Here is a 24,981-nt window from a genome sequence, read left to right as displayed (position 1 = left end):
ACTGGAAAAACCATAGCTTTTACCAGACGGACCTTTGTTGGCAAAATAATGTCTCTGCTCTTTAGTATGCTGTCTAGGTTGGTTATCGCTTTTTATCCAAGGAGCAAGCATCTTTTAATTTCATGGCTGCAGTCACCATCTGCAATGATTCTGGAGCCCCCAAAAATAAGTCTCTCACTTTTTCCATTGTTTCTCCCATTGTTTCTCTATTGTTTTCCATTGTTTCTATTTGCCATGAAGTGATGGGACCAGATGCCATGATCTTAGTTTTCTGAATGTTGAATTTTAAGCCAGCTTTTTCAGTCTCCTCTTTCACTTTCATCAAGAGGCTCTTTATTTCTTCTTCACTTTCTGACATAAGGGTGGTGTCATCTGTGAATTTGAGGTTATTACTATTTCTTCTGGCAATCTTGACTCTAGCTTGTACTTCATCCAGCCTGGCTTTTCACATTATGTACTCTGCATATAAATTAAATAAGCAGGGTGACAATATATAGCCTTGATGTACTCCTTTCCCACTTGGAACCAGTCTTTTGTTCCATGTCCAGTTCCAACTGTTGCTTCTTGACCTGCATACAGATTTCTCAGGAGGCAGGTAAGGTGATCTGTAATTCCCATCTCTTTAAGAATTTTCCAGTTTGTTGTGATCCACACAGTCAAAGGCTTTGGTGTCATTAATAAAGCAGAAGTAGATGTTTTTCTGGAACTCTCTTACTTTTTTGATGATCCAACAGATGTTGGCAATTTGATCTCTGGTTCCTCTGCCTTTTCTAAATCCAGCTTGAACATCTGGAAGTTCACAGTTCACATACTGTTGAAGCCTGGCTTGGAGAATTTTGAGCATTTGCTCAAAACCGGGAGCTGACTGTGGCTCAGATCCTGAACTTATTGCCAAATTTAGACTTAAATTGAAGAAAGTGGGGAAAAGCACTAGACCATTCAGGTATGACCTAAATCAAATCCCTTGTGATTATACAGTGGATGCAGATGTGTCAAATAGATTCAAGGGATTAGATCTGATAAATAGAGTGCCTAAAGAACTATGGATGGAGGTTTGTGACATTGTACAGGAGGCAGTGATCAAGACCATCCCCAAGAAAAAGTAATGCAAAAAGGCAAAATGGTTGTCTGAAGAGGCCTTACAAATAGCTAAGAAAAGAAGCTAAAGGCAAAGGAGAAAAGGAAAGATATACCTATTTGAATGCAGAGTTCCAAAGAATAGCAAGGAGAGATAAGAAAGCCTTCCTCAGCGATCAATGCAAAGAAATAGAGGAAAAGAAAGACTAGAGATCTCAAGAAAATTAGAGATACCAAGGGAACATTTCATGCAAAGATGGCCACAATAAAAGACAGAAATGTTATGGACTTAACAGAAGCAGAAGATACTGAGAAGAGGTGGCAAGAATACACGGAAGAACTATACAAAAAAGAAATCATGACCCAGATAATCACGATGATGTGATCACTCACCTAGAGCCAGACATCCTGGAATGTGAAGTCAAGTGGGCCTTACGAAGCATCACTATGAACAAAGCTAGTGGAGGTGATGGAATTCCAGTTGAGCTATCTCAAATCCTAAAAGATGATGCTGTGAAAGCTGCACTCAATATGCCATCAAATTTGGAAAACTCAGCAGTGGCCACAGGCCTGGAAAATGTCAGTTTTCATTCCAATCCCAAAGAAAGGCAATGTCAAAGAATGCTCAAACTACCGCACAATTGCACTCATCTCACACGCTAGCAAAGGAATGCTCAAAATTCTCCAAGTCAAATTGAATATATTTACTAGGTACTAGACATAAAAAAGGGCTTCCCAGGTAACTTTAGCAGTAAAGATACACCCCCACCCCCCCACTCCCTCAACCCCCCCTGCCAATGCAGGGGCTGTAAGAGACACTGGTTTGAACCCTGCCTTGGGAGGATCCCCTGGAGGTGGGCATGGCAACCCACTCCAGTACTCTTGCCTGAAGAATCCCATGGACAGAGGAGCCTGGTGGGCTGCAGTCCATGGGGTCGAAAAAAGCCAGACATGACTGAACCTACTTAGCATGCAGATATACATAAAATATGAGTTTTCAGTATTGCTTGCTTTTCTTTACAGAACCAAGTTCTTGCTTTCCTAGCCTGATGTTCAAGACTTGAGTATGTAGTTCTCATGCATCTCCTTATGTAGAAGACTCTTAAAACCCCGTTAGTACTTACTGTATCTCCAACAAGCCAAGCCCTTGCTAGTCTCAGTAATTTCCAATGTGCTTTTCTCAGCCTGTGTGGCAGAAATACTTGCTGAATTCTCCGGCAGTCCAGTGGTTAGGACTCATGTGCTTTCACTGCTGTGGGCCAGGGTTCAGTCCCTGGTGGAAGAACTAGGATTCCACAAGCTGCACAGTACAGTCAAAAAATACACACACACAAAACGAAATTTCCTCTCAACTCACAGAACCTCTCCACAAAGTTAGAAGAGAAAGAAAACAATTTTATTATCGGATAAGTATTAAACCAGAATGTGATGCGCATCACAATGAAGAAAAACGCAAACATAGAAATCCTACTCTTCTATATAGCTAAGAGCACATAACCCGTTACCCTAGGCAGGTTATGCAATTTGAAGTCAGGCGACAAGTGGGCTCTTAACCTTCCAAGACACAAGGAGATCAGAGTTTCAGTCCCTTGACAGTATTTCAGAAAGAGGGTTCCCAGGCCCTTTGAAACATAATCTTGAGTTGTGTGCTGCCTTTGGCCTGCACCAGCCTGCCCAAGCCCCTCTCCCCGCTGGCTCCGGTACTCATGTTTCTATACGAAGCCCGAGTCCCTCAGTCCCCGCCCCGAGGTAGCAGTAATGCGGTGCACCTCCCATCCACTTCTCACTGCAGCCGAAAAGGAGCAGCTAAACCATACCCCGCCTCGCCCCGGCGCTCTCGTGACGTCATCTCCTGGCGCCGCGCGGGACCGCGGGTCACGTGATGCACGTACCGCTGCCGGCGGGAGGCGTGGTGACGCAAGTAGAATGTGCGCGACTGCAGGCAGGTGTGATTGCGGTGGTGAGGGTGCTCCTGGACGTTGTTACCATCCACTGCCATCGAGGGTCCCAGGTGGTGCCTGCGACCTGCTAAGTACAGGTGAGGATCGTGGAGGCTGGAGGCCCTGCTCGGGTGTGACTTGCCAGGCGCTGGTCCCAGTGGGAGCTGGCGCGCTCTCCCCAAGTTGTCCCGCGCTTGGGCCCGTAGGTCCGGTGCGCATTCCGGGTGTTCGGCCCTGGCGGTTCGATCCCGCGGTTGCAGGGGAACTCTAACCGATCTTCTCCGAGTCCTGTTCGGAGTATACGTGCGGGCTTGGCGGGCGGCGCCGGGAGGAATAGGGTTTTGGGTATGACCTCCCAAGGGGCGAGAACTAGGGAGGCGATACGAGACCTGCCTCTAGCTGACCGTGTGCCCCCTCCAGGTGGACGACCCTCGGCTGCTCCGCAGCAGAGCTCCTGTAAGATGTGCTGGTAAGTGATGCTACCCCGGCCCAGCCCCCCGCTCCCAGAAGTGGGTCCCCGTTTTTGGTCTGCAGTTCCTAAGTGTTCTCTGAATAGTAAAAAAAAAAAAAAAGAAAGAAAGAAAAATACCGAGAATATGAAAGACACAGCTATTTTGTTTAATGATGTGATGGTGAGGATATTTATAGGCTCGTAAGAAATGAAGTTAACCCTGTTCTGTCAGGTTGCCTCCCCCAGGGCCGTTTCCCTCACTCTCTGAGCCAGAAAAGATTGTTGTCCCTCGTCTGTTCTTCCCTACTGTGTGTCTTATTTGTCTCCGTGGAAACCCGAGTAGGCCTAATTCAACCTCCTGATCTCTTTCAGGTTCTGGTGCAGGCTGGTGCTCAGTGAAAGTACTACTGTCTGCCCGGAGCTTTAGGAACTTGAAGGAATGTGGGCCGCAAGCCTCCAGCGTGCTTGGGTCTGCGGTGACCCTGTGCATTCCTACAGTGCTTGCAAGAAAATTTTGAGACGGTTTGAGGCCTTGCCCTGCTCCATCCAGAGCAAGGTTATAGAAATTTCAGACAGTTGCTTGTTCCCTTCCCTGTCTGGCATTCTGGGCGGCGCACAGACCTGTACTGTTTGATGTGACCACTCGACACATATGGTTACATTTAAAACTCAGTTTTTCCTTCACACTACCTACATTTTAGGTGCTCACTAGCCACATTTGGCAAGCGACTACTATATTGAACCATGCAAATTGGAGAACATTGATAGCTTTGCAGAAATTGTTTTGGACTTTGGGTGTTAGGTGTGTTCCAGGCTCTTTGAAAATTTTATTCTATCTTCCCAACAAAACTCTCACAGAAGAAAATGAAGCTTAGAGGGAGTGCTAAAGGTGGAGTTAGACCAGCAGCAGGGAATATAGAGTAGAAGGAAATAATGGGGATAGGCCCTGCCCTGAGGGACTGACATACAGGGTGTTACTATTAGCTGGTAAACAAGATAGAACCAAAGACTTAAGTTCTGCGACAGTGCTGGGTGCCCATGGAACTTACAGAGGGTGATGGTCAGTATGCATTGATTGTAAAGGAAGACCTCATGGGCCAGGAGGGCACAAATGTTGGTTGAACTATGCTTTGTGCCCAACTTAATTGTTAATCCTATTTAAATCTTTGAGGACCACCATAAGGTAGCCTTAGGTCCAATGCAGATGAAGGAGTCATGATCAGGATTGTGTGCCCGGCTTTCCTAGCCAGAAAATGGCAAGTTAGGCCTCTCCAATCCTACAGTCTGCTCTTTTCCAGAATTCCAGAGAGGGAGAGAGGAATGAAATCCAGAAATGGGTAGGAAGTTTGGATTGGAGGGAAATGCCATTGGTGTGAGGGCTGTTGGGTCCAGGCACAGATACACCAGGATGGAGAGGGCGGCCAGCATGGTCATAGCAGGGACAGCACAGCTCCGGTGCTCCTGGACAGTGGGATCACACCACACCTTCTCCCCTGAAGGTCAAAGCTTCTAGCAAATTTGGATCCGTCTCTTCAGTGCAAGCGTTGAACACGCCCGTCTCCTGAAGTTGCTGTCAGAGGCACTTCTAGGTGAGTCTCATGTTTCTGCAGTCCTCAAGAGTGAGATTCTAGCTGCCTTTGGACTTTATTTTCAAAGATATTCAAGTAACAGACAGCCTTGGGACATTTGACATAGTGCCTCCAGGGCAGAGAGCAGGCACGCTTTCTGTCCGATGTAAAGGATTTGGCTTTCCTGTGCTCAGAGAGCCTTTTCTGTGATGCAGCCCACTGCATGTGCAGGTGCCTTCTGGCTCCCCTTGTGTCACCTGTGGGAAATGGGGCTGGTTGGAGAACACCGATGCTCTAGATGTTGCTGTGGTGAATAAGCAACTCCTACCAGCATCCGTGTAACTGACAGGCTGCTTTGTCACCTGCTTTTGGTTGTGGGTATATCAGATCCTTCACAGTTCCTGACAGGCACTGCCCCCCAACCCAGCAGGCTCTGCACTGTGTTCCTGCTCCAGCTTCAGCAGCAGACATCCCAGGATGAGAGAACTAGAAGAGACTTGAGAGGTGATTCCTTCCATGGATCCATGGATGATAGATTCTTCCAGGGAATCTGCAGTGGTAAGTATGCCAGGTCTGTCCTAGCAGATCATTTCTGTTCATTTGCTGTAGGTCTTCCTGCCAAGAGGTTCAAAACCATCCACTTAATTTAATAATCCCTGTCTATATCCTTTATTTTTGCAACAGGCCTCCATGCTGTTTCCAGCTTGTTTTAACAGATGAAAAAGTGGGAACTGAGGTGGTGGCTTGCCCACAATGATGCACCTGGTGAAAGTGCAGCAGAATTTGAACCCAGGCCTTTGCACCAGTTTTCTGAAGAAGTTTAAATCCTCACTTGTTCCCCTTCCAGGAGTCAGGAATTTCTGGTTCTTGGCCCAGCTGACATATGCACATGTGACTGACCTCCTCTGACCCCAGGTTTGGATGCCATATTGTCTGCTTCCAGAACAAGGATCTTCACTATACATTGGGACCCAGGCCCCTCTGACATCTCCTGAATAAAAAGCGATGTTTAATAAAACAGTTTAAAATTTGTAATTCCGCCCAGCCTCTGTTTCTCTTTTTTGTGTGTTAGATACAAAGAGGAGGGCCCTGCCCTTCCTGAAGGAGTTTCAGCCAAGTTTGAGGGAGCCCCTGAGGTGTCTCGCATTCCCATTGCTTTTGAGACTGCAGAGTCCTAGAGCACTAGGACCTGTCATCAAGAGCTGTACCTTGAGATCCCAGAGTGGGTTCCACTGACTTAACAGGGTTCTCTGGCTCTTATTCTCTACACCAGTGTGGGTCAGACTTGGTTACACGCTGAAGTATTGAGACCCCAGCATATGGATTGATACTTTTAGGATGAGTTGCTCCATCCTCAAGGTTTTTTCAGCGCATAAACTGTTTTATAATTGAAGCCTATTTAGCTTGTTTTTGGTGATCTCTTCAAGGAATGTCAGCAGGTTAGGCCAAGGCTGATTGAGCCAGAAAAAATTAAGTAAGCCACGTTTACGTTCAGTTTGTTACTGATGTCATGAATGGAAAAGTACCCAAAGGTTCCTTCACCCTGAGTCACTGCAGCTACATCCTGAGGGGGCAGAAGCAGAAAGCCTCACACCTCAACCGCATACCAGGGGAAACCCTGCTGATGGCCTCCCTAGTGAGGTAGCAGCTCCTCACAAGCACCCTCAGGCTGGGTCATGTGTTCTTTGCGGATGTGGGCGGTTCCAGGGCCCTTGGATGGACCCTTCCCTGCAACTAACTCAAAACTAGTGTGCTCTGAGACAAGGCAAAAGTAAAAGCAAATCCTAAAATGGGTACAGCTGTGTAGGAGAGCTAAGAAATAGGAACTGGAGTCCTGCTACACAGGTCAATGGCATCAGTAAGGGGAGCCAGAGTGGGGGTCATTGAAGGGACTGGATAGAAGGCATTCTGAAATTGACCTAGATAACCAATGAAACTTAACCCTCAGCCCCCAGGAACCCCTCCCAGCTGTCCTTCCTCACCCACCTGTTACCTAGGCAGCTGCCCCAGCTTGTCACACCCTTCCCCGGGGAAGTGGCAAATAGGGCTGCCACTTTCCCTGCCTGAGAAGAGGCAGGGGCCAGCAGACCCGGAGGTCCAGCCAGATTCAGGAGGAGAAAGGAGCTTTGGTGTGCTGTCATTAGCCTCGTGAAATTAACGAGGTACCGAGTGGGAAGCCCTTTTGCAAGCTGTCAGAGTGGAGACAGTAATCATGACTGCAGTTCAGGGTCACAGCAGTAGGATCTGGCGAGCTCCACCCACAGGCCAATCCCCAACCTAAGAACAATCTTGACATCTTTACATGGGAAAACTATTCTGTGACATGAAAATTTTATCAAGTTCAGGTTTCAGTGTCTCAAGTTTCACTGGAACAACCATATCATTTTTTATGCGTGTTAATTTAATGTAAACCCTGGCCTGGGAGGTTGGGGAGGCCCAAAGCTTGGGGAAGTGAAACCTTGAGGCTCTGTGAGAACTCCCCAGATACTCCTGAACTTCGGTTTGGAAAACCCTTCAAAAGCACCAGCCCAAGAGGCAGGGGATGAGAGGGTGTTTTTAAGAGACTGGGAGGATAAAACCTGAGGAGACTTTGTTCAAAAGAAGCTCCAGGCCTGGCACAGGGTGGAACCAAAACCTGATCCTCACAGAAGGGTCCCCTCAGAACAGTGGTGTGTAATAATGCGAGGCTTGGTTTTTTCAGGCATTTGAAAATTAGCACTTTACAATTTTGATGGTGTTAATTCAGTCACTAAGTCATGTCTGACTGTGCGACCCCATGGACTGCAGCATACCAGACCTCCCTGTCCACTATCTCCTGGAGTCTACTCAAACTCATGTCTATTGAGTCATTTTAAGGTATTTGAAGAGAAAAAAGCCTTGCATATCAAACAATATTTCAAAATAAACTAGTTCTTTGAGTACAGAATCCCAAAGGTAGTAGAGAGATGACTGAAATTTGGGAAACATTGTCCTCCCCGTGTGAGGGGAGAGATGAGAACTGTCCCCTCCCCAACCCTAATCAAGACGCCATGTGGTCAAAATCTGAGCTGGCCAGTCTGGCCACTTCTAAAGGTGCTGCGTGGTCTATAGAGCAAAGTGAGGCCACACCTCTGTGAGGTGAGGACCGAGGTGGGATGGGGGGCCTGGAGCAGTTCCTGTCCTTACTGCTAGAGAGACAGGCACGTGGACCTCAAGGACACAGGACCCTCCCAGGAAGCATCCAGAAGCCTGAAAGACTGAGTACCAGCATGATGAACCCAAAACAGACCCCTGGTCGTGGCCCGGTATGTCGTGAAGCTGGCTTTGTCATTTGTCATTTGTCATTTATCCTGGCGTGGTCTCACACACTTGAAAGATTACTGCCTAGGTTTCTGCCCCAAAGGCCTGGGTATCATCAGCATTCTTTGACTTTTTCTCAAGGTACAATGTGCCTACACTAAAATCCATCTAGAGTTGAGGTCTGAGAGTTGACGGACACACAAGAGTTTTGTAGCCAGGACCACATCAAGAAATCTCTCCTCAGGGTCCCACAAGTGACCAGCAGGGCCGGGGACTGCAGAGGCTCCTCTGCTTGGGGTGAGGGTGAGATCACAGAGGGTCGGAGTTTCCTTGACCGCCTCGACCTCAACCGTTAGGCACGCCCGGAGGGGAGGGAACCAGGAAGCAGGGGTCAGAACCCCTTGGGAGGGGACAGCAAGCAGGACGGCAACCCCTTCCCGGAGCCAAAAGAACCCACTTCCTACTTCACCACACTGCTGGGGCGGCAGGCGGGGAGGCTGCGAGCAGGGAGGGCTGGGCCTGTGCGAGAGCACCCCTCCCCTCAGCCGCTCTGCACAGGAAGGTTGGGGCAACCTGGCCTGGGTGCTTCCCGCGCCGGCAGGATGGAGGACGATGAAGGCCCTGAGTGCGGCAAGCCCGACTTTGTGCTTTTGGACCAAGTGACCATGGAAGACTTCATGGAGAATCTGAAACTCAGGTAGACCCAGGGCATGGGCTCCCCTTCTCCCTGTCCCCATCCCCAACTGGTCTCCATCAGCCCACCATCTGGGTGACCGCAGGGAGATGTCGGGGCTGGGAGGACTGTCCCCTCAGGGCCAGGACAGTCAGCCAGTGCTAGAGCAAGCTCCCCAGGTCCGTGCCTCCCACACAGTCCAGGTGTCTCCTGAGCCGTCTTCTTGGCAGGGGCAGGCAGGTGCCAGGCATCTGGACCGAGTGGCCGCTGCATCTTCCTAGTGAGGCTGTGCTGAGCCCTGGGGGCTCAAAGGGAAGTGGTCAGGTAGCTCCCTGGGGTGCAGGGGGGCAAACGGAGATGACACTCTCAAGGGGACATGTGGGGTGCTTCAGGGTGTGGCTGGCAGAGGTGACACGGGGCCCTATTTGCCGGATGGCAGAGGGCAGGGAGGAGCTGGTGGTGACGAGGGGTGGCAGCAGGAGCTAGCTTCATCCCTGGACAGCCACAAGGAGCCGAAGGTAACCCCCTGTGCAGAGCCTAGGGACAGGTCCCTCTGAGCCCAGATGGTTGAAGTCAGACACCACGGGCCCTGAGTCAAGGCCAGGGTTGTGGGATGGAGAGTCAGACCGGAAATGAGCTTCTCTGTTGTATGAGGCACAGAACTAAGCAGATTACAAACCAGCTTCTGAGATAGGTACTACCATCACCATATTAACACTGGGACCCTGAACCCGGGGCCGCACAGCTTGCAGATGGAGAGTCTGTCTCCAGCAGGTCCTGAGTGTGCAGGGAGCCAAGCCGGAGAGCTCCTGTGTCCGAAGCAGTGGAGGAAGGGGAACCTGGGACCGGCAGTCAGGGGCAGGGTGGGTCCCAGACACCACGGGGAGCAGGCGGGCTAGGGCTCCTCCCAGGGCAGAAGGGTCAGGAGACACAGGCACCCTCGCAGGTGACTAGGTTCACGTCGAGGGTCGAGAGGTCTGAGGAAGTGCAGGGGGAGGCTGGCTGCACTGCTGCCCCAGGCACCCTCCCAGTGCCTCCCAGTCCCTGCCGTCTGGGTGGGGCTGGGCGGGTCCTGCTTCTGCTTCTCGGTCCCCGCCCAGGTCTTGAGACGGAAACAACTCCCTCCCTCCTCCTCCCGCCCCCATCCCTCCCCAAGCTCAACCCCATCGCCTAAGCTGCCAGTTCTGCCTGACCCAGTGTGGCCTTGGGCAAGTCAGTCCCTTGATAAAACAGAGTCAGGATTCCTGTGACTCCACCCCATGGAGAGCAGCTTGGATCCCAACACTACCTTGTGTGCGGGTGAGGCTCCCAGCAAGACAGCACCGGGAGACTCAAGTCAACCCCACCACTTCCCCGCCACGCGCTTCTCTGCCCTCAGCCCTGTGGGTGGGCCAGGGCCCCAAGGCTTCCCACCTGGGCCCAATGCCCCAGGACCTAGGTGCGTGCCCCCTTGGTCCTGAACACTGAGGCCCTGCCCTGCCGGTGCCAGGTTCGAGAAAGGCCGCATCTACACATACATCGGTGAAGTGCTGGTGTCCGTGAACCCCTACCAGGAGCTGCCGCTCTACGGGCCGGAAGCCATCGCCAGGTACCAGGGCCGCGAGCTCTATGAGAGGCCACCGCACCTGTACGCTGTGGCCAACGCCGCCTACAGGGCGATGAAGCGGCGGTCCAGGGACACCTGCATTGTTATTTCAGGTACCTGCCTAGCATTCAGGGGCCCGGGTGCAGGCTCACAGCCTTCCTGGGTCCCAGTGCTTTCATTTGTCAATGATGATGTGGTGGTTGGAGTGCCTGGGAGTACGGGTGGGCACAGGGAGCTGGCTAAGGGGGAGCAGCCAAAAATTCTGACTGTCCATCTGTTGCTGGCAGGAGAGAGTGGGGCAGGGAAGACAGAAGCCAGTAAGCACATCATGCAATACATCGCAGCCGTTACCAACCCAAGCCAGAGGGCCGAGGTGGAGAGGTGAGGGCAGTGAGGCGGGGGTGGTAGGGAAGGGCTGGCCTGTGTCTTGTGCCTGATGGAGGGCAAGAAACACAGTGGAGCCCAGCTGAGGCCAAGTTGAGCCCAGCTGAGGCTGTCAGTAAAACTCCAAGTGACCCTCATCTAGGACCTCTCTACCCAAGGAGAGGTGAGGCCCAGCACGGGGGTGCCCTTCCTCTAGGGATGGGAAAGGGAAGGAGGTGTAGAGGGCCAACAGACAGGTACTGGGCCCTCACGGGGACCCGATGGAAGCAGAGAGGTTGGCTGCCCGTAAGAAAAGCCCTGGATGCCAGGCCAGTGTCAGGGCTGGGCCAGAAACCCGGAAACCAGGACCCATCTACCTGCCAGCAGCTCACCAACAGGGATCTGTGGGAGCAGCTTCCTGTGTGAGAGCCCTGCTTCTTCCTGTTAAGCTGGGGTAAGGTGGGGTTCGGGGTAGGAGTGGGGAGGCAACAGCAATGGAAATTCCCAAGCACACATGCCTGGCAGCACCAAGTGTCCCGATCCAGCTCCTCACTGAGCTACAGCTTTGGTCTGGGAAGGCAGGACCAATGCCTTTCAAGGCTCAAGGCTTTACAGGACACCCAGTGTGAGTGCCTGGCAGGTGCCTTTCCCAGCATCTCAGAGTCAAGCACCGGCAAGGGGCAGCGCAGGGTGAGACCAGGCCCTCAGACTCCCTCTCCTCCTGTGATTGGGAAGCCTCAGACAGTGATCCTGGATGGGGACACAGTCCCGAGTGCAAGGTCTTCATGTTATAGTCCTGGCCCCTCCACCTATCCACCCCACGCAGGGTCAAGAACGTGCTGCTCAAGTCCACATGCGTGTTGGAGGCCTTCGGCAATGCTCGCACCAACCGCAACCACAACTCTAGCCGCTTTGGCAAGTACATGGACATCAACTTTGACTTCAAAGGAGACCCCGTGGGGGGACACATCCACAGCTACCTGCTGGAGAAGGTGGGCCCTGCTACCAAGACCCCAGGCAGGTGGGCTGCACCCTGGCCTCCCTCAGGGGGACCTGGCAGAGCTGTCCCACCCTGCTGACTCTCCCAGCCCTGGAGCCCTGGAGGCAGGAACATACCTTCTCTGACGTCTCAGGTTCACAGGGCAGGGCTCCCTCCATAGCCAGGTCCACCACCCCCGACCTGCCCTGTCCTGGGGGCTCTGGGACAGGTCCCTGGGATGGGGCCGGTCCCAGGCGTGAGTCCAGCTGTTCCTTTCTCCACAGTCTCGGGTCCTTAAGCAGCACGTAGGCGAAAGGAACTTCCACGCTTTCTACCAGGTGAGCTAATGCCGGCAGGTGGGGACCTGCAAGGGAAGTCCTGTTTGCCCCACCCACAGTCCATCCCCCCTGTCTTCCCCCACCCCTACTGGGCTGGGAATTCTCTTTATATGGCAGTGTGTGTACCTCATCTGACCCTGACGTGGGGTCTCCCTGGACCTGGGCAGGGCAGTGTCTACACTGTGTCTGACACTGAGGTGGTTTCTGGGCACTGGTAATGTCTACACTGGGTGAGACCCACTGAGAACTCAGGTGATGTTAACACCATGTCTGACCCACTGAGGTGGGACCTCCTTGAACTTGGAGGTGGTATCTACATCATTTCTGACTCAACAAAGTGAGTGCCTGCACACTGGCCATATCTACATATGTCTGATCACTGAAGTAGGTCCTCCCAGGACACAGGCAGTTTCTACACAGTGTCTGACACCAAAATGGGATCTCCCTGAATTCTAGTGGTGTCTACACCACATCGAGTGGGTTCTCATCAGACTTGTTCAGGATCTACACCATGTCTGACCTAGAAGTGGGTTCTCCCTGGGTTCAGGCACTGTCCACACCATCACCATGCTGACTCATACCATGCGTTCGTTGGGTCAGCAGTGGTTGAAGGATGCCATCTGCTTGCGGGTAGGGTGTATGCAGGGGGAGTCTTTTGGAGCTCAGGAGCCTAACAGAGGGATGTCTGGGTCCTCCAGGTGCTGCGGGGCTGTGAGGACAAGGAGCTGCAAGAACTGCACCTGCAGAGAAACCCTGCACTGTATAATTTCACCCGCCAGGGGGCGGGGCTCAATGTGAGTGGGGGCAGGGAGCCCAGGCTCTCACTCCTAGTGCCAGGACTCTGGGACCGGTGACCAGTGGCTTCAGCTGGGCCTAGGGTGGTGTGAATGGCTCAGCGGGATTGATGGGGCCCGATTCTATAGGCTTTCAGTTGGAGGAATCAGGGCTCAGCGTGGGGAAGGGGTGTAATGGCAAGCAAGTGCACTGGGGCAGAGGAGTTGAGGTTCAGTGTGGCAGTGGTGTGCTGAGCCCTTTCTCCCCCAGGTCCTGGACGTCGACGAGAAGAGCCACCACCAGGCGGTGACGGAGGCCATGCGGGTGATCGGCTTCAGTCCTGAGGAGGTGGCCTCTGTGCACCGGATCCTGGCCGCTATACTGCACCTGGTGAGCCTGCCTGTGGGCACTGCGGCCACTTACCCATGTGGTGCCTGGCTGGGCACCTCCCCTGCAGGGGAAGACTGACCTCTAACAACCCAGCGACAGTAACTGGCCCACTCCGCCCTCTGTTGAAACCCAAACTGTTTCGATTGTGGATTCCCATAATGTGCCTGGTCCATGTCTGGTAGATTAGCCTGTACTTAGCAGGTAAGGGCAGTTTGGGTTCAGTAAAATGGAAACAGTGGCAGATTTTATTTTCTTGAGCTCCAAAATTACTGCAGACAGTGACTACAGCCATGAAATTAAAAGATGCTTGCTCCTTGAAAGAAAAGCTATGACAAACCTAGACAGCATGTTAAAAAGCAGAGATATCACTTTGCCGACAAAGGTCTGTCTAGTCAAAGCTATGGTTTTTCCAGTAGCCACATACAGATGTGAGAGTTGAACCATAAAGAAGGCTAAGCACCAAAAAACTAATGCTTTCAAACTGAACTGCTGGTCTTGAGAGTGCCTTGGACTGCAAGGAGATCAAACCAATCAATCCTAAAGGAAATCAACTCTGAATTTTCATTGAAAGCACTAATGTTGAAGCTGAAGCTCCAATACTTTGGCCACTTGATGCAAAGAGCCAACTCGTTGGAAAAGATCCTGATACTGGGAAAGACTGAGGGCAGGAGGAGAAGGGGACAACAGAGGATGAGATAGTTGGATGGCATCATTGACTCAATGGACATGAGTTTGAGTAAACTCTGGGAGATGGAGGACAGGGAAGCCTGGCATGCTGCAGTCCATGGCGTTGCAAAGAGTCAGACACAACTTAGCGACCGACAACAAACATGCAGACCTGGCTCTTGCTTCTGTCACCTAAGAGTTGAGTGACTTTGGGCAGGTTACTCAGTGACTCTGAGCTTCTGCTCTCTCTGAGGAAACATGAGGTGTGGGCAGCACATAACAAGCTACAGGAGGACACGGTGGGACCACTCACATGACATTCCCAGTGGGAAGCCTTGGGGAAGGCTCTGGTGTGCTCCAGGAGCCGCTCCCCATGCCCCTGCCTTCCCTTCCCTGGACATAAGTGTACAGGCTCCTCTGAGACACAGAGGCTGACTCTTGACAGTTTACCATCACCAGGGAAACATTGAGTTCGTGGAGCTGGAGGAGGACAGCCTGGAGCAGGGGCGCCTGGCGGTGACTGAGGAAGTACTGGTGCACCACGTGGCTGAGCTGACGGCCACACCCCGGGAGCTAGTGCTGCGCTGCCTACTAGCTCGCACTGTGGCCTCCGGAGGCAGGGAGGTCATTGAGAAGGGCCACACTGCAGCCGAGGCCAGCTATGCCCGGGACGCCTGTGCCAAGGTATTCTAGGTGGTGGGTGGGGAACCCTGGAGGCCTTCCCGGAGGAGACAAGGCCAGAGGCAATCAGAAGCAGCTGGCTCTTTGCCTCTCCCCAGGCAGTGTACCAGCGACTATTTGAGTGGGTGGTCGACCGGATCAATCGTGTCATGGAACCCCGGGACCGGGACCCACGGCGTGACGGCAAGGACACAGTCATCGGTGTGCTGGACATCTATGGCTTTGAGGTGTTCCCTGTCAATAGGTAGGTAGCCGCGCCACCACATCCACACTCTGACCCCCCGCCACAACTCTTAGTCCTGGGGAGCTCGGCTGAGCAGAGGAACAGGATGCCCAGTGTCCATCATGGTTGGTCCTTGGCCCCCCAGGCTCATGTCTTCAAGCCTGCTTCAGCTGTGCCACCGCCCACTGGTGCCTGGGATGGCAAGACCTTGGCTTACTTCCCCTCACAGGGACTCCCCAGTCCACTTCAGGGTGTGTGTGCTGGGTGGACTGGGGGGTAGCGACCAGGTAAAAGAGCAGCCCAGAGTGGGAGATACACCCCTACTGGGAGGCCACTTGGGGTGCCTGGTTCCAGACCCCTCAGGCAATCTTCAGGGCATCTATTTGGGGGAATTCTGTTATTCATTGGGCTTCCCTGATGGCTCAGATGGTAAAGAATCCTCCTCCAATGTGGAAGACCTGGGTTTGATCCCTAGGTTGGGAATATCCCCTGGAGGAGAGCATAGCAACCCACTCCAATATTCTTGCCTGGAGAATTCCATGGACAGAGGAGCCTGGCAGGCTACAGTCCATGGGGTCACAAAGAGTGTGACACGACGGAGCGACTGAGCACAGCACAGCACAGCTGCTACTGGTTGCACTCACTCTCCACCGAGCCAAAGCCTTAGGGTGGGTGGTCCAGGCATGACTCTGAACGGCCCTTCCACCCACCCCTCCCCCAGCTTCGAGCAGTTCTGCATCAATTACTGTAATGAGAAGCTGCAGCAGCTCTTCATCCAGCTCATCCTGAAGCAGGAGCAGGAGGAATACGAGCGGGAGGGCATCGCCTGGCAGACCGTGGGTGCCCGGCCCTCCCTGCACCCGCGGGTCCCGGGGTCGGGGGCGGGGGCAGGGGGAGGGGTGGTGCTGGGCCGGCGGGTGTGCGGAGGAGGGCTGCGAGATGTGGACATCGGGCAGGAACACGGGCAGGAGGCTGGCGGACGGGGCTCGGGAGCTGCCCTGCTTGCCTGCCGCAGGTGGAGTACTTCAACAACGCCACCATCGTGGACCTGGTGGAGCGGCCCCACCGGGGCATCCTGGCTGTGCTGGATGAGGCCTGCAGCACCGCGGGCCCCATCACCGACCGGATCTTCCTGCAGACGCTGGACACACACCACCGCCACCACCCACACTATACCAGCCGCCAGGTGCCCCTGCGGCCCCCACCCTGTGCCCCTCCAGCTGGTCCCGGCACTAGCAGGCGCCCCACAGCGCCACACTGCCTGTCTTGGGGTGGGTGGGGGTTCTTGGTGGTGGCTCAGCCTCCTCTGCAGGGTTGTCTCCCCCTTCTCCCCCAGATCCCCCCCACACCTTCTAGGTCTTGACCTTGGCTGTCCCCATCCATAGCTCTGCCCCACAGACAAGACCATGGAGTTTGGCCGAGACTTCCGGATCAAGCACTATGCAGGGGATGTCACGTAAGGGCCCCCCAATGGGCGTCTGGTTCCCCCACACACACACCGCCCCTCCCCTTTTTAAGACACTGGAAATATGCTCTTCACCAGATTCACAAATGAGAAGTGTCAAGTGGGGCTTTTAAGATAGTGATTCTTAGCCCTGGCTGCATCCTAGAATCTTCTGGGCAGCTTTAAAAAAGAAAAAGCCATTTCTGGTAGAGGGGCTGGAGATTCCGAGGTGCAGCTAGGGTGGGACCTCTGTTCTGAGTCCAGTGCCAGTTCTTTTATTTTATTTTTTTTTTCCAGTTCTTTTATTTAAAAAAAAATTATTTATTACTTTATTATTGGCTGTGCTGGATTTTCATTGCTATGTGGACATTTCTCTAGTTGCAGAGAGCAGGGGATACTCTCTAGTTCGGTGCGTGGGCTTCTCATTGTGGTGGCTTCTCTTGTTGCAGAGCACGGGCTCTAGGGTTCACAGGCTTCAGTAGCTTCGGTTCCCAGGCTCAACAGTTGTGCAGCACAGGTTTAGTTGCTCTGTGGCGTGTGGGATCTTCCTAGACCAGGGACTAAACCCATGTCCCCTGCATTGGCAGGCAGATTCTTTATCACTGAGCCATCAGGGAAGCCCTGGGGCCATTTCTTGTCACCCTTTGTCAGCGAGGAGGAGCAGAGAGGCCAGATGATGTGTTTCTAATGAGCTCCCAGGCCAGGTGGACATGGCCAGTCCTCAGGCCACACACTGAGCACCAAAGTCCCTAGTGTCTTCCAGAAGTGGCCATGATTATTATTAATTCCCCTGTCACACACCTCACCTGGAATTGGATCTGAGGTGACTCACAGAGAGAGGCACAAGTGTCCCATGTATCCTTCATGAGGAGAAGAAATAGAATCGAAAAGACGAAGCTGCCAGAAGTCAGATCCTATGGCCCTGAGACTTTCTAGGAACTGCAAGTGAAGCCAAGATTTTGGCACTGAGCTTTCTAGCAAAGTCTGGAATGATGAATCTGAGGTTCTCCAGGCCGAGGAGCCAAACAGACCAATGACTCAGGAGTTCCTGGTTGTAACTGCAATCGCTGACATTTATTTATGGAAACTCAGTAGGCACTGTTCTGAGGGTGTGATGTCTACTGAGGCACAGAGAGTTTAAGTCACTTGTCCCAGGTCACACAGCATGTATGTACTAAAGCCAGGATTCACTGATGTGACATTTGTCTCCGTGGGCATAACACGACTCATCTTTCAGGAGAGAAACTTCTGAGGGAAGAGGTCTTATATGACGAGAGGGAAAGCAGGCAGGAGAGGGGAAGGAAGAGGAGCACGTGAGGAGAAAGGAAGGGAGGCTTACCAGGTGGGGGGAGGGGGAGGGGCAGGCTAGGGGGGTCAGAAGCCCCTGGTCTCCTCACTGGCCCGCCCCCGGCCCTCCCCCAGGTACTCTGTGGAGGGCTTCATTGATAAGAACAGAGACTTCCTCTTCCAGGACTTCAAGCGGCTGCTGTACAACAGGTGAGGGGCCTCTCTGGGCACGGGTGTGGGTGCCGGACGGTGAAGGCCCAGGCACTCTGGCTGGAAGGGCCTTCAGACACTCTGTCTGACCCTCACAGCCCAAGGTCATGAAGTTTACACATGGCCGAGCTGGGGTGGGGGCTATCCTCCTGGAGGGCATCTGGGCATGCGGCCTGTGTCCACAGCACGGATCCCACCCTGCGGGCCATGTGGCCAGATGGGCAGCAGGACATCACAGAGGTGACCAAGCGCCCCCTGACGGCCGGCACACTCTTCAAGAACTCCATGGTGGCCCTGGTGGAAAACCTGGCCTCCAAGGTATGGCCCCCTCCACCTTGAGTCTGGATCCTTCCAGATCCTTCTGTCTGTGCCTGGATGTCATATTGGGTCCCCCACTGCATCCGCGCATCATGAGGGGCTGTTCCTTTCCTGTCTGCTGTGAGCCATACTTCCTCCAGCAGGAAGGGACCTGCCACTGCTCAGGTTAAGATGCCCTGGACCAAAAAAAAAAGATGCCCTGGGCCGAGCCAAGGCTTGAGTAAACACAAGATCCTTGTAGCCTTCCCCTGGCCCCATTGCTTCTCAGGGATGAGCCAGGGGAGACCTCACCCAGAACTTGAGTTGGCCCAGCCCTGGTCCTGCCTGGAGCCAGGATTAGCTTTCTGGAAGCTGGAGCCACCAAGACAAGAAAGTGGCACTCACATCTTGCAGAGCCTGGGGCTCAAAGTCAGAGAGGGCAGCAGGAGGATGCCAGAGCCAGCTTAACAGTGGGATGTCCAGAGACTCTGCAGGGCCTCTGGAAGGCAAGAGGAAGGACTGAGGGGCTCTGTTGCACTGTCAGAACCTGAGTGTGGGCCAGCACCCTGCCCACACCCAGCAGGTGGGGAGCTCCCAGGTCCTATTCTGCCCACCATGCCTTCATCCCCACTCTCCTCCTGGCTAGCCTGGCCCTTCTGCCTGCCCTTGGCCCCCTGGCCTCCCCGTCCCCCTGAGAGAGCCTCTGTTCTATGGATGGCAGCGTGGGAGGGACAGAGACAGGCCTGAGCTCCTCGCTGCCCCTGTCCGGTAACTGTAGGGCTGTGACACTGACCTCTCCGAGTGTCCTTTGTCCCCACAGGAGCCCTTCTACGTCCGCTGCATCAAGCCCAATGAGGACAAGGTGGCTGGGAAGCTGGACGAGGGCCACTGTCGCCACCAGGTCGCATACCTGGGGCTGCTGGAGAACGTGAGGGTCCGCAGGGCAGGCTTCGCTTCGCGCCAGCCCTATCCTCGATTCCTGCTCAGGTACGGCCACTTCTCCCGTGGCGGGGTACTGGTCCTTGAGAAGTTCCATCAGCCGGCAGGGGGTGCCCAAAGCAACGAGCGCTTTACAGACGTCAGTGCGGAAGCCTGCACGCTGCTGCTGACCCGGGGACACTGCCAGTCTTGGAGGCCCCTCGCGTGACACAAGGGGTGGGGCTGGGCATGGTGGACTGAGGTGGGCGTGGCACGGAGGGATGTGGGCGTGGCACGGAAGGTGTGGGCGTGGCAGGGAGCTGGCGTTGGAGTGGGAGTGGCTTGGGGGAAAGGGTGGGAGGGAGGAGGGGGGAGGGGGGAGGGGGAGAGGGTCAGGGGAAGGAGAGGGGAGGAGGATGGGGGTTTAGGTCCACACCCCTCCCCAGGGCCCAGAGCCTATAGCCCGGTCCTGCCGTGACAGGTACAAGATGACCTGTGAGTACACGTGGCCGAATCACCTACTGGGCTCCGATAAGGCGGCCGTGGGCGCTCTCCTGGAGCAGCACGGGCTGCATGGGGACGTGGCCTTTGGCCAAAGCAAGCTCTTCATCCGTTCGCCCCGGACGCTGGTCACGCTGGAGCAGAGCCGCGCCTGTCTCATCCCCATCATCGTGCTGCTGCTGCAGAAGGTGCGGCTGTCTGGACGCCCGCCAGGGCCGGTGTGGAGGGGGGCCGGAGAGCTCTCTGAGCATTACTTGGGGGTAGGGGAGAGATGGGTGTGCACCACCTGAGGTGGCGGGGTGCGTGCACTGAGGGGACCACAGACACTGTTCTAAGTACTAGAGCAGTCCCCTGCTCACAGGTGACAAACGGAGATTGAAACTGACAAGCAAAACGTTTGGATTTCTGTTCAGATCACCTCTGTCCTGTGGCCACCAGCCTCAGGCCCTGGTGCTCAGAACAAGAGAATCAGGAATCTGGCTTCTTTACTTCCTCCCTGTCCCTTCCTTTCTTCCATTTATCCTGAAATATTTCAAACCTGGAGAAAATCAGGCTGAATGGTGTACTAAATTCCCACACTCTGACTGCCCTGCCTCATGACCCCTGTGGTTTTGTGTAGACACCTCACCTTCATTTCTGTTATTTTGAATCAAATCATTTCGTTTATAATCATTTCAGTATGCCTTTCCAAAGGATAAGGACTCTCCCACCTCTCCTCATAACGTTTTAAACATTTCAAACCTGTAGAAACGGGAAAGATTCGTACAATGTACCACTCACCTGGATGGCTACAGTTGTGTTCTTGCCCACCGCCCCATCTCTGTCTGTCTGTCTTTATCTTTCTCCACATCCACATACAGATACCCATATATTTGTATTTTTTCCCCAGCCACATAAAGTGATGACCTCTAAATCCTTCATCAGGTGTGTATCCTGAGAACAAGGACATTCCCCTTTATAATCACACTGACATTAGCCCATTCAAGAAAACTAACACTGATAAAATATAACCTACATAGCTGAATATCTAACATGTAGGCCATATACAAATTTCCGAAAGGGTCCCACTATGACCCATTATGTCTTTTAAAAACCCGGAATCCAGTGAATGATGACACACTGCATTTTGTTGTTACCTCTGATATCTCCTCTAACACACAGGGGTTATTTTTAAGAACATGACACAATACCACACCATCCCAGAAATAGGATTTATAGTTGTTACTGACTTCCTGTGTCCTGTCCAGTCAGTAACCACATGTCCCCAGTCATGTCCTCAGTCTGTTTGAGTCAGGTTTTAATCTGTGAGTTCACTGGGCTGCTTACCTTGTAGGCTCCAGTTTGGGTTTGATGGTCACATTCGCAGGGTACCCCTCCAATTTGGGGTCTCCCCATATGAGGGAGGGGCTTCCCTGGTGGCTCAGACGGTAAAGAATCCACCTGCAATGTGGGAGACCTGGGTTTGATCCCTGGGTTGGAAAGATCCCCTGGAGGAGGGCACGGCAACCCACTCCAGTATTCTTGCCTGGAGAATCCCCATGGACAGAGGAGCTTGGAGGGCTGCGGTCCGTAAGGGTCGCAAAGAGTGGGGCTCGACTGGGAGACTAAGCAGAGCGCAGCAGCATGTGTGAGGGGGGAGGGGCCTGGCACAGCCTAACGGAGCACCACCTCCTACTGGCCCCCCAGGCATGGCGGGGCACGCTGGCCAGGAGGCGCTGCCGGCGACTCAGGGCCATCTACACCATCATGCGCTGCTTCCGGAGGCACAAGGTGCGTGCTCACCTGGCAGAGCTGCAGCGGCGATTCCAGGCTGCGCGGCAGCCCCCGCACTATGGCCGTGACCTCGTCTGGCCCCCACCGCCCACGGTGCTGCAGCCTTTCCAGGACATCTGCCAGGCCCTCTTCTCCAGGTACTTGCTCTCCGCCATCACCCCCGTTGGTCTTTTCCGCTCAGCTAGAGCCCATTGAACACCTGAACCAGGTCATCTGAACCCCACAGAGCCAACCAAGAGACACATAGTCCCACTGGATAAACAGGAAGACAGAGGGCTGTGAACATCAGTTGACAGCCTACACCTCACAACCACTAGAAGATTCCTAATGTCTCCAGCACCATTCTGGACATCCGGAGGGCTTACAGGCCTTTATCTCCTTCCTAGGGCCCTGCAGGGTGGGTGGTGGGTTGGAGCTAGAAATGGGGGAAACTCTGCAACTGAGCCAGGCTTTGAAGGCTGAGTAGGAGTTCTTTAGGACAAGGTGTGAAGGGCAATCAGTGTACTCAGAGCAGGAGAGGCCACCTTCCACTGAGACCAGGGAGGCTGGGACACAGAGGGCAGCCAGTGCCAGGCTGAGGGGCTTGGCCTTCTCCTATTGGGTAAAGGATGGGGAAAGTCATTAATGTGTGTTCTCAGGAAAGGGAGCAGAACCAGGAGTAGGCAGGGTTAAGGCCTTCACAGCGGTCCATCTGACTACCTGGCCCTCTCCAGGTGGCGGGCCCGGCAGCTGGTGAAGAACATCCCCCCTTCGGACATGGCTCAGATCAAGGCCAAGGTGGCTGCCATGGCGGCCCTGCAGGAGCTACGGCAGGACTGGGGCTGCCGGCGGGCCTGGGCCCGGGACTACTTGTCCTCCGTAAGTGTTGGGGCTGCAGGGGCTGCTGGCTGCCAAGGAGGGGCTCCAGGCTGAGACCTTGCCTGTGTCCACCTTAGCTGTCCTGTCTCTGGGCCTGGCTGTTGTGTGGGCTGTCCCCGTGTCCTTGCCCCTTCCCTCCAAGGTTTAAGGGTTTTCACTCAGAACCAGCTGACCTAGGCTTTACTGAGAGCCTCCTCCTCTACCCTACTCCCACTCCCTTTCCTATGTTCTCAGCCCCCCATTCTCAGGCACAGGCCCCCTTGTTAGGCACAGCACCCTGACTGGCACCCTGGCTCTCACTGGCCCACCGTGGGCGCTGTGAGTGGCCCACTACCCCAGTTCTGCAGGGGCTGAAGCCTCAGGGGTGTGAGGTTGGCCTAAATGGATGGCTTAGTATTAAGAAGCCAGTTCCCACCCAGCCCCTTACATCTCAGTGTCCGTCCAGGCCTGGCCTGAGGTGCTGGGTGGGTGGGTTGGTGTGAAGGACTCAGATGTGTGCCTAGAACCTTAGGACTGCAGGGCTGTGTGGCAGGCTTCAGGGAACCCAGCGTGGTGGCTGGGCCCACCGGGAGGTTCGTGCATGACCTGATAAGGTTTTCTGAGGTCAAGGATAGCTGTGCAGATTCTTCAAGAGTCTCGGTCAATCACACATGGTCCCACGACCTCACCCCAAGCAACCCCCAACTGTCCCCAGGCCACAGACAACCCCACAGCCTCGGGCCTGTTTGCTCAGCGACTGAAGACGCTTCGGGAGAAAGACGGCTTTGGGGCTGTGCTCTTCTCCAGCCACGTCCGAAAGGTGAGCAGTGGGTTCAGGGCTGCTGGCTGATGACAGCCCTGGCCCAGGCCCAGCTAAGAGATTTCACAACCACTCTTGAACTTCAAAAACTTCAGCTCCAACCCAGTTAGAGAATGGCTTCACAGAGGGGAGACCTCCAGTCACACCTACTGGGGAGCCCTCGGGCCAGGCAGTGACCCTGAAATCACCCGTCCTGCAGGTGAATCGCTTCAACAAAAGCCGCGACCGGGCACTGTTGCTCACAGATCGGCACCTCTACAAGCTGGAGCCAGGCCGGCAGTACCGGGTGATGCGGGCCGTGCCCCTGGACGCGGTGAGCCTTGTGGGAGGGCAGAGGCATTCGCCAGGCTCCAGCAGGCCCAGTGTCCTGCCGGGCACTGCTGCTGGGCCCCTCCCCTCATGCCTCCCTGGGGTGACCAGAGCTATCTAGAGCTCAGCATCGGCTCAAGATGGCAGCTTCCCCTCAACCGCCACTGAACAGCCTGCCCATGGGTATAAGGCCTCAAACTCCATGCTCAGCCTCCTCACCCACCTCCTGCTGTACTCTTGGACAGAGCCAAACGGCCCCACTTCCCCACATCTGCACCTGAGCCTGCCTGGGGGTCCTCCCTACCTGGACCACATGGTCCTGGCTGCAGTGTGTGGCTTCCACCCATGGGACCCTGTCCCTTCCCTTCACCCCTCTGCCCAATTGAGGCTGGAGGTCTTTATAACTCCCAAGGTGAGGGACCATCTGGTACCATGGCCAGTGTGATAATTTAAATGCAATTGACAAGGAAAGAAAATTGAAAGTTCAGCTTCTAGTCGCACCAGCACATTCAGGTGCTAGAAAGCTATAGGTGAGCAATGGTGCCATGTTAGATTTCGCAGATCTAGAATATTCCATCACGGCAAAAGTCCTCTTGTGCGATGCACCTTGCCCAACCCTCTCCTTGATGGGCAGAGGGAAAGGGAGGAAGGGGACCTCAGCTCTACAGCAGGACTGTAGAGTCTGCAGGGAGGACGGGGGACTGGAGCTAGAGGAGGTTGTCTGAAGAGAGCAGAGTGCTGGAAGGGGAAGACACCAGGGTGGACATGTGTCCTGGGATGCTGGGGCCCTCCAGAACGCAGGGTCAGGGTGGAGGGCCTGCCGCACCCTTGACCCTGAGACCCTGCCCCCTTCAGGTGACTGGGCTGAGCGTGACCAGCGGGCGGGACCAGCTGGTGGTGCTGCATGCGCGGGGCTATGATGATCTGGTGGTATGTCTGCACCGCTCCCAGCCGCCACTGGACAACCGCATCGGGGAGCTGGTGGGGGTGCTGGCCGCGCACTGCCAGGGGTGAGTCCCTGGGCACGGGCAGGGCGGTGGCTGCCTATCTGAGGAACCTGGTCCATCCTGACCCTGACCTCCTTCCTTCAGGGAGGGACGGGCCCTGGAGGTCCGTGTGTCCGATTGCATCCCCCTGACCCAGCGTGGGGCCCGGCGCCTGGTCTCCGTGGAGCCCAGATCAGAGCAGCCAGAGCCGGATTTCCGCTGCAGCCGTGGTGCCTTCACCCTCCTATGGCCGAGCTGCTGAGAGGTTCTCCACCTGTGCCCACGCCAGTGACAGATCGCAGTCTCACTGTGCAATAAAGGATGCTGAGTCTGTGATGGGCGTGGCTTGTGTCTATGGGTACACAGTCTCCAGCCACCGCCAACGTGGCAAATGTCACCCGTGTCCTCTGCTGACCCCTACATCTGAGGCTGCCCTTCTTGGGTTTCTGACTGTCACCACAACCTTGTCTCTTTCTCTTTTCCCCACTCCTGTAGGCCCATTGTTCCTACTGGGCCACTGGGGAAGCTTGGGGGTCCCAGGGCTGTCTTGGGGCAGGGTTTGGGCAGAGAACACACTGTCCCAGCTGCTGTCTGTGTCGGTGCTGAGTGTGG

At 54.4% G+C, this 24,981-nt stretch overlaps 1 protein-coding gene, 2 long non-coding RNA genes and 1 other non-coding gene across 6 annotated transcripts; all 4 read left to right on the top strand.

The window, feature by feature from the left end:
- The first annotated feature begins 3,075 nt into the window (after positions 1-3,075).
- Positions 3,076-5,056, top strand: LOC110137089 (uncharacterized). Its single transcript, XR_002313847.2, has 4 exons — positions 3,076-3,115; positions 3,438-3,486; positions 3,841-4,024; positions 4,968-5,056. It is a non-coding gene; the product is annotated as an uncharacterized lncRNA (long non-coding RNA).
- On the top strand, positions 3,915-4,046 carry LOC139036645 (small nucleolar RNA SNORA9). The gene has a single exon (XR_011489468.1). It is a non-coding gene; the product is annotated as a small nucleolar RNA SNORA9 (small nucleolar RNA).
- A 410-nt stretch (positions 5,057-5,466) lies between the features above and the next one.
- LOC110137088 (uncharacterized) lies at positions 5,467-6,075 on the top strand. Its single transcript, XR_002313845.2, has 2 exons — positions 5,467-5,594; positions 5,721-6,075. It is a non-coding gene; the product is annotated as an uncharacterized lncRNA (long non-coding RNA).
- Positions 6,076-8,754: 2,679 nt separating this feature from the next.
- MYO1G (myosin IG) lies at positions 8,755-24,705 on the top strand. Of its 3 annotated transcripts, none has more exons than XM_020893284.2 (22): positions 8,755-9,012; positions 10,478-10,686; positions 10,861-10,954; positions 11,763-11,928; positions 12,200-12,253; positions 12,952-13,047; positions 13,298-13,417; positions 14,543-14,767; positions 14,863-15,008; positions 15,709-15,823; positions 16,003-16,173; positions 16,373-16,443; positions 17,854-17,928; positions 18,114-18,246; positions 19,046-19,212; positions 19,625-19,832; positions 21,331-21,554; positions 22,131-22,275; positions 22,970-23,074; positions 23,274-23,387; positions 24,239-24,393; positions 24,475-24,705. In XM_020893284.2, exons 1-22 carry the CDS (start codon positions 8,918-8,920, stop codon positions 24,629-24,631), a joined length of 3,045 nt encoding a protein of 1,014 aa, XP_020748943.2. In that variant the 5' UTR covers positions 8,755-8,917; the 3' UTR covers positions 24,632-24,705. The 3 variants fall into 3 exon arrangements, 2 of the variants coding, with proteins under 2 accessions (XP_020748943.2, XP_070323263.1); XM_070467162.1 differs by lacking the exon at positions 8,755-9,012 and adding an exon at positions 9,394-9,506; XR_011487588.1 differs by lacking the exons at positions 19,046-19,212; positions 19,625-19,832; positions 21,331-21,554; ... (3 more) ...; positions 24,239-24,393; positions 24,475-24,705 and having other exon boundaries at positions 8,821-9,012; positions 17,669-17,928; positions 18,114-18,137.
- Positions 24,706-24,981: the final 276 nt, after the last annotated feature.

This window comes from Odocoileus virginianus, chromosome 1 (genome assembly GCF_023699985.2).
Source record: "Odocoileus virginianus isolate 20LAN1187 ecotype Illinois chromosome 1, Ovbor_1.2, whole genome shotgun sequence".
Taxonomy (NCBI): Eukaryota; Metazoa; Chordata; class Mammalia; order Artiodactyla; family Cervidae; genus Odocoileus; species Odocoileus virginianus.
The sequence above is the reverse complement of the archived record's forward strand: the minus strand, read 5'-3'. Positions and strand labels throughout refer to the sequence as shown.

Excerpts from the sequence above, each read along its gene's own strand:
- MYO1G (XM_020893284.2), top strand. The coding sequence starts at position 8,918 with ATGGAGGACGATGAAGGCCCTGAGTGCGGCAAGCCCGACTTTGTGCTT. Across the intron at positions 10,955-11,762 it reads CAGAGGGCCGAGGTGGAGAG|GGTCAAGAACGTGCTGCTCA; the intron begins GTGAGGGCAGTG and ends CACCCCACGCAG. Across the intron at positions 23,388-24,238 it reads GGGCCGTGCCCCTGGACGCG|GTGACTGGGCTGAGCGTGAC; the intron begins GTGAGCCTTGTG and ends TGCCCCCTTCAG.